We start from the raw sequence: 13,010 nt of genomic DNA on the forward strand, positions 1-13,010 counted from the left end.
AAAAATAAGTTTGCTTAGGGTGCCTGGGTGGCTCAGTGGGTTAAGCCGCTGCCTTCGGCTCAGGTCATGATCTCAGGGTCCTGGGATCAAGTCCCGCATCGGGCTCTCTGCTCAGCAGGGAGCCTGCTTCCCTCTCTCTCTCTCTCTCTGCCTGCCTCTCTATCTACTTGTGATCTCTCTCTGTCAAATAAATAAATAAAATCTTTAAAAAAAAATAAGTTTGCTTGAATGCTATCCTAATTTGGCTTTCATTTTCTTCCCCTTCAAACCGACATAGGTAAAATCCCTAAGAATAAAGCTTCAGAAACTTCAAGAAAAGGCAGTTGAGGATGATGATTATGATAAGGGTGAGTTTTATTTTGCTTATTGATCATTTACTCTTTCTCTGCAATGTTCCATTTCTGTTTTACCCTCATTCATGTCTATTTTCTACACCCCAAATGAGTTGTGTGCTCTGTTCCTCTGGTCACCTCCACTCAGTAACAATGAACTGTTTTACGGCTCTGTTATTTTGTGGATTTCAAAGCACTTTATGAACATTAATCGTTTGGGTTATGCATTTGTTGATTACCCAGAAATACTCCTAGATTTTGCACAATGAAAGCTGTATTAACTTACCACCTTCCTGCCTAACGTGTGATATATCTATCATTTATTCATTCATCGAAAATTATTTGTCGTCTGCCTACTATGTGCTGGGCAGGCTGGCAGGAGTAGGAAGGTACGGTGGACACAGGATCTGACTTTGTGATGCCTGTAAATAGGACCAGAGACAGGAAAGGGGGTGAGTTTGAGAAATGCCAGTCTGTGCCAAAGGGGTCAAATGTGCCAAGTTCCCATGTAGGTGGCCCCAAATCTGCACGCTAGAAAGGCAAATAACAATAGGAGACCAGAAGAGAGAGGACTTGGTTAGATGTCAGAAAAAACCGGTTAAAACGAGGCACCGAAGTAGGAGTTGGAGCAGAAGCAGACAAGGACAGACACGGCAGCTGAGTGCACACAGGGCAGACGGGGTCAAAGGAAGGCTTGCAGGTACGGTTGGCCTGGGAAGAGTCTTCAGGATTTGGGATGCTGATTGTCACATGTCACACCCATTTCTGCTAGATGTGGGGAAGAGAGAGGGCTTAAAATAACTTCCAGCTTCCCCCAGACACGAATGAACTTGATAGATAGTCCTGGTGATAACGAGGTTTAGCACACTCAGAATGGGTCTGGAAATAAGAGGATGTAGATGTAAGGATTCTTCTGGAAGCTGGTTAGCCTTGAGGCTCACGTCTTCAACCTTACTCACCCGTATTTTCTTACTCCCAGTGAATACTCACAGGCTGTTGGCACTGGGCACAGGAGTGGGGCGAGTGATTTCCAGAAGGAGGCTGCAAATCCTCTTCTGGAAACACCCGGAGCTGGTGCTGTGTAGTGTTGTGATTTCACTGACCACTAGGTGATACGGGGGTTAGCGCGTGACTGGGTGGGAGGGAGGGGAGGAATTTGGGAACGGAGGTGGAACTCTCAGCTCTCCCACTCTTCCTGTGCACTGGGGGGCTGAGGCGTGTGAGAGAGGAGGCGAGTCTGAGGCAAAGGGTGCTCCGTGAAGGGGCACAGCTGCAGGCGGAGAGCAAATGAGCAATGCTGACTTTTGTCTGGGGAGGATGACCGAGCCTAGGTCTGAGGTTCCCCGTCGCTGGCCAGATTAATTTTCTCTGGCTCGGTCCTTTAACCCACGCGAGCTGAAGACACAGGTGGAAAATCAGGCCCTCTTTTTTTGATCAAGGCCTGGGGAACTTTCTGGACTTGGTTTTCTCAGTGGGCTTCATTAAACAAAGGCCTCACTTCTTTAGTCTTTTCTCCAGATGTCGCTGAGACACACAAGAGAACAAGGTTGGATAAGATAATCCCCGTCAGGGAAGCCAAAGGGAGAGAGACACCTTTATTTAGTGTTTCTGTCTGAGTTCCTTTCTCTTGTTTCTGTGTCAGGCATGAGAATGTCTCCTGGTTGAGAAGCTCGGGGGCAGGCCGTGCCGTGTGTTTCACAAGCCTCCAGCGGTCGGGAGATGCGCTGGGCTGTGAGAAAACACCGAGGCAGGGCTTTACTCCCGGAGGACCTGGCCAGGGGAGTCCTGGCGGGGGGGGGCGGGGGGCGGCCCACAGACATGGGTGAAGAGCCTGTCCAGGACTCTGTCCCTCCTGACCACCCGGGGCCACCCGGAGTCTGTGGAGGGGACAAGCACCCTCGGAGGCACTGAACACAGAGTCTGTTTAAACTCCCAAACCTGCAAACCCGGTTCAGGATGTTGAGAGGTAAAGGTTCTGGTGAAATGTGTGGAGGGCCTGGCCCGTGGGAAGGAGGCGGGCAGTCAGCGTTTTGTGGTGCACAAGAAGGTGCTTGCTGCTGAGTGTACCTACCGCTAACGGGGTGAATGCATATTCTGACCCCATAGGTCTGGGCTGGGGCAAGACTCTCCGTTTCCAATAAGATCCCGAAGGACATTCCTGCAGCTGTCTGGAGAACGGCCCTCAGACAGCTGGGGGGGGTACAAGGCAGACACAGGCCATTTTATTTACTTGGTTTTTTTTTTAAAGATTTCATTTATTTATGTGTGTGTGTACACACACACACACACACATTTATTTAGCATGAATGAGAGGAAGGGCAGGGGGACATGGAGAGAGAGAATCTGAAGCAGGCTCCCCACTGAGCACGGAGCCTGACATGGGGCTTGATCTCCCCACCCTGAGATCATGACCTGAGCCGAAGGCAGGAGTCTGATGCTTCACTGGCTGAGCCCCCCAGGCACCCCTGGAGGAACTGCTTCTGCGAGAGGTGGGTGGGTAGGACGGAAGCCCGTTGAGGAGCGGGTAACGGACCTGGGCCTCCGAGGGCGAGGAGATGCACCTAGAAGGGCACCTGAGAGAACGCGGAGAGGTGTGAAAGCCACACCGTCCCACTGCGTGCTTGTCTCGACATGGGATGCGGAGTTGGCTGTTGTCTGAAATGGATCCCTGCAGGGCCCAGTGTGGGGACTGTTCCACAGCGGCGGATCCCTAAATTTTCGTGAACCGATGGCCACATCATTAGGGAGGCTTGGTCGATGTCCAGGTGGAGAATTCATTGTAATGAGGTTTGTCGAAACAGGATTTGGGTACCATTTCCTTTGTCCCTTGGTTTACCCAGGGTTACTAGTGACACCTTCAAGGACAGGGACTTTTCTCTATGCCCAGCCCTCACGGTCTCCGGGTGGACTCACTTCTGCGTCGGTGCTCGCAGCAGCTGTGGGGCCGTGCTCTGTCTCAGGGGAAGGCGGCTGCTGGAGCCCATGAGCTTTGCCACAAGAATCTGGAGGGCTCTCCCTTGGTTTTGTTACTTTTCTCTCTTTCTTTCTAGTTTCACACATAAAAACGACGTTCTGTTCCGGGCAAAGGAGCAATTGGCACAGAATAGAAAGTTCCAGGTTTTATCTCATCAACGTGCTGGCAGATTTACTCGCTAATGCCTTGTGGGGGAAACCTCAGGGCTCTAATTACATCTCTCCCTCGCCTGGGAAGTAAAGTTAATAATTCCTTATATTCTCGCACAGAGCTGGGAGAGCTTGGCAGGAAAACAGTAATACCATTTGGTGCTGGCTTAGGGTTTTTCTGCGGAGGCTCAAAATGCTGGTTTCATCCCATTAGTTCTTGTCCCATCTCTGTGGTCAGCCGAGGGGCGAGGGTGGGATCTCAGAGTCCTGCAGCAGAAGAAGCTGCCGTCCAGAAATGGAAGATGCTGGGTCAGGGTCTGTGACAGGAGGGAGAGAAGGACGGCGTGAGCAGTGATGTCCAATGTGGCTGATGTTCCTGCTGTCCCTGCACTGGCTTGTGGCCTGGAACATCTCCCCCGCCTATGACCATGGCCGCGGCTCACTTCTGAAACAAATGGAGTGACGTTAAGGTGAAGAAGGAGAACGATTTCAGGAATTCAGCATTTCAGGGACTCACATCACTGGGGTACATAGCACAGCTGGCTTTCCCCTGCTGGTTGAGGATTTCCTTCTCCTTGCGAACAGTGGCCAGCCGTGAATTGGTTCCTTTATCCTTTGTCTTAACCAATATCCATTACAACAAAATGCGAGTACGACGTGGGGCATTGGAAGGAGGAATGTTGATGGCAGAGGCCAAGCATAAAACCAGTCTAGAGACTGACCAGCTCTTGCCTAAGTTGCCATAATCTTCATTTTTCTTTCTTTAGTGAGATTGGTCTGTCCACAGTTACTCTTTGGTGATAGTGTGCAAGTCATCCAAGCTCACAGTCCTGTCTTTCTGAGGGGACCCCACTCTCTATCTCCTTTAGGGTTTGGTGTCTGAGTGGCTTTCTGGAGTCACAGGGTTAGAGCTAGAAGTTTTGCTTTTGCTTCCTCTTCTCATAGCAATGGATGTGACAGAACCCTTGCAAAATGGGAGCCAAGGGCACCTGGGTGGCTCAGAGGGTTGGGCCTTTGGCCCAACAATCTGCCTTTGGTGCAGGTTGTGTTCTCAGGGTCTTGGGATCGAGTCCCACATTGGGCTCTGTGCTCACTGGGGAGCCTGCTTCTCCCTCTCCCTGTCCTGCTCCCCCTGCTGGAGCTCTCTCGCTCTCTCTGTCAAATGAATGAATAAAATCTTAAAAAAAAAAAAAAAAAAAAATGGGAGCCAGGTGCCGTTTGGGGTCCACAGAGCAGAAATGCCAGTCTTGGCAGCCTGTATTGTTTTGTGTTCCTACTGAAAACGTAGGCAGCAGTTGGTGTCTGCTCAGAGACACATGACTGGTCCTTGAGATATTTATGGAGAAAACAGCTACACTGGGACTCCTGAGTGGCTCAGTCCATTAAGCATCTGCCTTTGGCTCAGGTCATGATCCCAGGGTCCTGGGATCGAGTCCTGCATTGGGCTCCTTGCTCAGCAGGAAGCCTGCTCTTCCCTCTGCCTGCAGCTCCCGCTGCTTATGCTCTCTCTCTCTCAGTCCCTCCTGTTCTCTGACAAATAAATAAACAAAATCTTAAGAAAAAAAGAACCGCACTGAGCACAGATATGAATGGTGGTGCAGTTTCTGTCTGCAATCCTCCTGCTCATACACTTCCTTTTCTCCCTGCACCGCAGGGTTTGGAAACATCATCACTGCGTCCTGCTATCTACTGGGGTCTCCCTCCCTGCTCCAAGGGGTGCTTGCAGTTAGTACCAGGAAAAAAAAGCTAAGGCAATGCAAGCAAGTGAAGTATGTGGCATTTGGCATGCGTTCTTTGTCTAGGGGATGTTTGTGTGTGGTGTGTATGTTAATGTTGCGCTGTTGCACATCTTTTCCCTGCTGGGCACTTGCCCACACATCGGGATCACATCCCAGGATCACTGTGGGAGGAGCTGGTACTGCCCCAGTTTCTCCGGTGAGGCACAGAAGCTGGTCAGAGGGTACCAGCTGTGCGCTCTGGCCGCCCCTCTGCTTTGCCTTCCGTCCTCGCTGGGTCTACAAACATTTTCTATCCCAATGTGGAAAACTGAGCTTTGGAGTTGTAGGGGCCAAACCTAGCTAGGGAGTGTCTGGATTCTGGAAATTCTTCTTTACAGGACACCTAGGGAAGGGACTGAGGAGGGCTCCACACTGGGATGCACCAGGAAGACTTTTCACGAGTTTATCTAAAGCCGTAGGCTCTTAGGAAATTCGCACTTGGAGTATCTCAATGTTAACCTTCAAAGTTATTCTCACAAGAGCAAAAGCTTGTGTGTCTGCTTCCTCCTATTTTAAGTAAAAACTTAAATCGAGACATGAGCTATCCATGAAAACAAACACCGTAGAAAGAGAATGTGGACCAACACCATTTACATGACTCAGCTGCATTGTCTTAGCTTCTTTTCCTGTTTACAGGAGAGTTTGATTCTGTAAGTGAAGGTCTAAGAGCTCAGCCAGTGCTGGCTTTCAGGTCGTTGTTCATATTTGCAGTTCGTGTGTTGGCATTTTTCATGCGTGTACTGCGTTCTGTGACACCTATTTCAGACGTGAGCTTTATGCACAGACCCGGCTGGCTGATTTGCAGACGACAAACTTCCCTTTCACTGGTAGCCCAGAATGTGATTTCAGTGTGACGCCTTTTCTCCGTGGTGTTCCGGCTGGGTGCATGCTCGACATACTCCACCATTGTGGTGTCAAGGTGTGAGATGTATTAGACCTTCCAGAACTTTGGAGGTGGAAGCACAGGGGACTGGATGTCCTCTGTAGGTGGCCGCATCACAGTGCGTGCCCCACATCGATGGGCCTCTCTGTCTTGCCTCTCCTGGCTCCGAAGAAGCCGGTCTGTCCTGCAGGGATTACATGGAGTGTAATTGCCACACTGCATGTGTGTACAGTAATGTAGCACATCGTTCACGATGGAATCTGATGGCCAAGCCTAGACATACTGCCCAACACAAAACACCGGGACAAACAAACAAATCTTTTTTTCTCTACCCCCTTCCCCTCAGTAGGTACTTAGCTGGAGCTTGGACATACTTTCCTGCTATGAGCTGTAGCACATTTTTAGTGAGTGTTAGCAGGTGGTTGTGCAAATGGTGGACGCAGCTTCTTCCTCTCTTTCTAGGAGACTCTACGGCTGGCAGTTTCTCAAGCTGTAGGCTCTGGTGGATGGAGCAGGAAGTGGGGCAGGAGTCCCACTTAGAAGACTGATATTGAAGCGGCTCCCACAGGTTTTCTGTGCTCCTGACACCCTCCTCGAGTGGCTGAGAGGCCAGCTGGGATCCCAGGAGAGCAAGTTCACCTGGGGGGAATGTTCCTTCTGGGCCCAAGGAACTCAGCTGCTCTTCAGGAGGCCAGACAGGACAAAGCAGTGACTGAGATTGTCTGGGGCTGGCTCGATGGGATAGAGTGATCACCTTTTCTCCTGGCCCTGATTCCAGGGGGGAACAGAGCAGACTGTACTTGAAAATTATTACGTGAGTCTATTCTAACCTGTCTGGGGTTACTTAAAGGACCGACATCAAGTGCTTGTCTTTCTTTTGGCTAATTCAGGACAGGCTGGGAAAATGGCAGGCATTCCTTGAAACCATGACAGCGTAACTACAAACTGCAAACACCTGGGACAGACGTTACTGGTTGGGAGATACAACAGGCTGTCCAATGCCCAGGAGCAATAGCTGGGGGAGATCTGTGGGAAATTCAAAAGCACCTGTGCATAAAAAGAAATTTAGAAACCATTTGTTCAGGGCAAGATACATACTCAGAAGAGAACAGAGAAGACTTTCAGCTCAGGCTAATCTTGAGGAAGCTGAAGGAATGCCCCAGCACTGCAGAGACTGGGAGAGGAATTTGTTTTTTTGTGTCTCTGTGCGTGTTTCTTCCATTTTGCCACCCACCCCCTGCCCGTGTTTTCTTTTTTTTCTAGCGTCAGAGGAAATCTATGTCTAAACACTGGTGTTAAAAGAACAGAGACTCCAGTGACCACACTCCTCAAGGAATAGTCTTCGCAAAAATACTTTGGAAAAGTACCAAACAGATGGACCACTACAGTCTTCAACAATGATGAAAACAACAACAAAACAACAGAAAAGCTAGCAAACTGGGGGATTTAGAGAATCTGATTTCTGGAGTCACCACATTATCATATTTAAGTGTCCAGTTTTCAACAAAGTATCACAAGGCATACGGAGAAACAGAAACACGTGACCCATTGAATGAGGAAAAACAAATGGACAGAAACCATCCCTGAAGAAACCCAGACATGAGATTTATTAAAGACTTTAGAACAACTGTCTTAATGATGTCCAAATAGTTAAAGAAAACAGGGATGTAGAACTAAAGGAAATCAGAAAAGCAATGTACGCACAAAATGAGAGTACCAATATAAAGAAATAGAAATTATAACAAGTAATCAAATTCTGGAGCTGAAAATTATAACTAAAATAAAACATTCACCAGAAGGGCCCAACAGTAGATCTGAGCAGGCAGGAAAACAATCAGCAACCTTAAGATACGACAATTGAAATAATTTAGTCTGACAAGAAGAAAGAAAAAAGAATGAAGAAAATTGAAGATAGCATCAGAGGCCAGTGGGACATTATCCAGCAGACCGTCATATACCTATGGGAGTTCCAAAAGGAGAAGAGAGAGAACAGCCTGAGAACATTTGAAGAAAGAATGACTGAATGTGTCCTAAATTTGGTGAAATACTTGAATCTACAAATTCAAGAACTCAATGAACTGTGAGTAAGGTAAACTCAAAGGGACCCACAGGGAAACAATCAAATTGTCAAAAGTCAAAGACAGAGACTCTTGAAAGCAGCAAGAGAGAAGCAACTCATTTCATGCAAGGGATCCTCAGTAAGATTAACAGCTATTTTCTCATCAAAAACCATGGAGACCAGAAGGCAGAAGGCAGGTATATTTAAAGTGTGGAAAGAAAAAAAATTGGTCAGGAATTCTATACCCAGCAAAACTGCCCTTCAAAAAATGAGGGAAATTGTAAGAAATTTCCAGATAACAAAAGATAACGGGGTTATTACCATTAGACCTGCTATATAAGAAATGTTAATGGGTATCTTTCAGGTTGAAATGAAAGGACATTAGAGGGTAACTTGAAGCCATATGAATAAATAATTCAGTAATGGTAAATATATGAGCAAATATAAAGGCCAGCATTATTCTATTTTTAGTTTATAATTGTACTTTTTATTTTCTAAATGATTGAAAAGATAAATGCGTGAGATTTATAATTTATAAATTATGAACCTATGTTCCTTGAGTGCACAGGGTAAAAAGATTTAATTTGTGATGGCAATAACAAGGGAACTGTATAGGAGCAGAGCTTTTTAAATATTCTATTGAAGTTAAATTGGTATTGATTCAAATTGGATTATCATAACTTTAGAATGGCAGATGTAGTCCCCATGGCAATCACAAAGGAAATGTCAATAAAATATACATGAAATGAATACAGTTCAGTACAAGAAAAATTGGTTAAACACAAAAGAAGGTAATAATGGAGGCAATTATGTACCCCCCCCCAAAAAAAAGACATACAGGACACCTGGGTGGCTCAGTGGGTTAAACCTCTGCCTTTGGCTCAGGTCATAATCTCAGAGTCCTGGGATTGAGCCTCGAATTGGGCTCTCTGCTCAGCAGGGAGCCTGCTCCCCACCCTGCCTGCCTCTGTACTCTTGATCTCTCTGTCAAATAAATAAATAAAATCTTTAAAAAAAAGACATACAGAAAATGAATAAGAAAATGACAGAACTAAGTCTTTCTTTATCAGTAATTACTTTAAATCTAAATGGATTAAACCTTCTTCTACTTTTTGAAAAAAAAGTAGAAACTGGTAGAATGGATTAAAAAAATGATCTAACTGTATACTATCTGCAAGAGAATCATTTCATACAGAAAGACACAAATAGATTGAGGTGAAAGGATGGAAAAAGATCTTTCATGTAAATAGTAACCAAAAGAAATCTGGGGTATTTATGCTGTTAGAGAAAGTAGACTTTAAGTAAAAAATTGTTATGAGACAAAAGAGGCATTATAGATTGATAAAAGCATCAATTTATCAGGAAATACAATAATTTTAAAGATATATGCCCCAAACAACAGAGCCCCAAAATATATGAAACAAATTACAGAATGAAAAAACATGAAACAAATGACAGAATAGAAGGGAGAAATTGTTCTCCATGCAAGAACATCTAGGCAGACAATCAAGAAGGATGTATAGGCTTGACTAACACTATAAACCTACTAGACCTACAGTCTTAGAACACTCCCACCCAACAGCAGAATATATTTTTATCAAGTGTATGTGGAACATTCTCCAAGATAGACCACGTGTTAGGCTGCAAAAGAAATCTCAATAAATTCAAAAGATTGTAATCATACAGAGAATCATCTCCAACCACAATGCAATGAAGCTAGAAATGAAAACTGAAGGACAATTGGAAAATGTACAAAATATGTAGAAACTAGGAAGCAGACTCTTAGAGAACTAGTAGGTAAAAAAGAAATCTCAAAAGAAATGAGAAAACATTTAGAAATGAATGAAAAGGAAAACCCAACATCTCAGAACTTTTGGGATGCAACTAAGGCAGAGCTCAGAGGAAAATTTATAGCTGTAAATACCTATTTTATTTTGTTTTATTTTATTTTATTTTTATTTTTTTAGAGAGGGAGAGAGTGGGATGAGGGGCTGAGGGAGAGGGAGAGAGAGAATCTTGATCTCACGATCTTGAGATCATGACCTGAGCCGAAATCAAGAGTTGGATGCTTAACGAACTGAACCAGCCAGATACCCCTGTAAGTACCTATTTTTAAAAAAGGAGAAAGATCTCAAAATCAGAAACTTTACACACCGATGAGGCAGAAACAAAGAGAAAACTAAATCCAAAGTTAGCAGGAGGGAATAAAGATTAGAGCAGAGATAAATAAAATAGAAAACCAATAGAAAGAATCAATAAAACCAAAATTTAGTTCTTTGAAAATATCAACAAAATTGTGGAAGAAAAAAAGAAGATGGAAATAACTAAAATTATAAATGAAAATGAGAACGTTTCTACCAAACATATGAAATAAAAATGAATATGAGAGGAATGCTATGAACATCTGTATGCCAACAAATTGGATAGCCTGTATCAAATGGTCCAATTCTTAGAAAAGCACAAATTACCCACACTGACTCAAGAATGAGTCAAGAGATGGAATTAGTAATCAAAAGCTTCCCAACAGAGAAAGGTCCAGGACCAGATGACTTTCCTGGTTAATTCTACTAACGATTTCAGGGGATTTAACACTAATCCTTCTCTAACTCCTGTGAAGAACAGAAGAGGAGAGAACACTTCCTACTTCATTCTCTGAGGCTAGCATTGTCCTGATACCAAAGCCAGGTGAAGACATCACAAGAAAGAAAATTGCAGATCAATATCACTTATAAATATAGATGCCAACATCCTCAACAAGGCTGAGGTGTAGAGGTGAACCCAAACCACGCCCACTAGGATGGCTACTGTTCAAAATAACGGACAATGGCAAGTGTTGGTGAGGATGTGGAGAAACTGGAGCGTTCATACATTGATGTAGGAATGTAAAATGGTGCAGTGCTATGGAAAACAGCGTGTTAGTTCCTTTAGAAACTAAAACATGGAATTATCTCATGATTAAGAAATCCTACTCCTAAGTATGTTCTCAAAAGGAATTGAAAGCAGGGATTGACACAGATAATTGTACGCTAATGTTCACACAGCCTCACTCATGATAGCAACACACCCAAATGTTCATCAGTAGATGAGTGGATAAACAAATTATGAATATACATATAATAGAATATTCTTCATCCACGAGAAGGAATAAAGTCCTGATACTTGCTACAGCGTAGACGAATCTTTTTTTTTTTTTTAAAGATTTTATTTATTTATTTGACAGAGAGATCACAAGTAGGCAGAGAGGCAGGCAGAGAGAGAGGGGGAAGCAGGCTCCCTGCTGAGCAGAAAGCCTATTGTGGGGCTCGATCCCAGGACCCTGAGATCACGACCTGAGCTGAAGGCAGAGGCTTTAACCCACTGAGCCCCCCAGGTGCCCCAGCATAGATGAATCTTAAAAACATGATGTTCAGTGAAATAACCCAGACACAAAAGGACAGGTACTGTATGATTCTACTTACATGAAATGCCTACAATAGGCAAATTCAGAAACAAAGTAGATGAGAGGTTAACAGGGACTGGGGGGAAGGGACTGGGGAGTTACTGCATAATGGTTGCACAGTTTCTGTTGGACATGATAAAAAGCTTTAGAAATGGTAAATGGCGACGGTTGCACAACATTGTGAATGTACTTAATGCCACTGAATTATAGACTCAGAATGGTTAAAATGGCAAATTTTGCATTATACATATTTTATTACAATCAAAAAAAATTTAATACAATGTACCCAAACCCATTGAATTTTATGCTTTAAATGGGTGAGTTGTATGGAAAATGAATTACACTTGACAACGCTATTTAAGAAAAACGACGACAGTATTTAGTTTGCTTGTGGGTCCGCATTTTGGGGAGGGCTGAGTGGGTGCTGTTCATCGGCATGGCTGGCGTCGACCAGGGCAGCTGGAAGGCTGGGGCTTGGAATCACCTGCACTTTGGGTCCCTTGTTGTGGCTGCTGGTTGACGCTGACTGTCTGGGGCACGTGGCTGGGGCTGGGCTGGGACACCTATAGCCCGTGGCTGCTTGGCTTCCTCAGAGTATGGCGAGGACACCCTGGGAGAGCAGGATGGAATGATTCCTTATCGCGGGCTGACGCTGGAGATCAGGCAGCACTACCACCGCCGCGTTTTCTCTTTAGGTGTAAGTCCCTGCGGGTGATGGGACCCATGCTGGAGGGCAGGGTAATCATCCCTCTGTTGATGGGAAGAGTGGCTAAAGATTTTGTCGGCATCTTTTGAATCCACCACAGACTGCTCCTTTTTCTTGTGTGTTTTTACATTCTTTCCACTTGCAAAATTCTTTTTTGCATCCGCTCTCAGACCCCTCAACAGCATCACACGCTATGGAGCCAGGTTCAAGTTTGAGGTCTCGGAGCTCCCGGAGCTGCAGGTGGGGCTTCTCGGGTGGGATTCTCTGAGCACAGCCTGGTGGGTAGTTTCTCTCGATGACCGACTGGAACGCTTGTGCACTGAAGATACAGCTTGTTGACCCCCACGGTCCCGACACGTGATGATGGGACAGCTGTAGGATCTCTGCTCTAGACACTTGTTCAGAAAGAGGGAGATTGGGAGGCACACAGCAGCCACGGGTCCGGACAGTTCTGATAACGCAGCTGGGCCCCTGTTGTCGGTTCCTTTGTTAGGATTTATCCCTACTGCCTGCGAGTGATTTTTCACGGCCCTCAGCTCTGACCTGTGGGCTCCTGGCTCGTAGTCTTTAGTCATCCCTCTCTGTCCATAAGCAGCAGCCTGAATTGGAGCCAAGTAGTTTCTTAACCTGCTTTCCGCCCCTGCACGTTTGGGAGTCTAAACGTCTTTTTTCATCTTGTACTGTCCCCGT

General features: G+C 45.4%; 1 protein-coding gene across 4 annotated transcripts in view; it reads left to right on the forward strand.

The window, feature by feature from the left end:
• The window catches only part of DISC1 (DISC1 scaffold protein), a 383,714-nt gene that overhangs the window by 67,390 nt on the left and 303,314 nt on the right, over positions 1-13,010 (forward strand). For all 4 annotated transcript variants that reach the window (XM_046027933.1, XM_046027930.1, XM_046027931.1 and 1 more), the window contains exon 3: positions 278-347. In XM_046027933.1, the coding sequence (XP_045883889.1) occupies positions 278-347 (70 nt within the window). The remainder of the gene's footprint in view (positions 1-277; positions 348-13,010) is intronic.

The sequence above is a fragment of the Meles meles genome, chromosome 13, assembly GCF_922984935.1.
Source record: "Meles meles chromosome 13, mMelMel3.1 paternal haplotype, whole genome shotgun sequence".
Taxonomy (NCBI): domain Eukaryota; kingdom Metazoa; phylum Chordata; class Mammalia; order Carnivora; family Mustelidae; genus Meles; species Meles meles.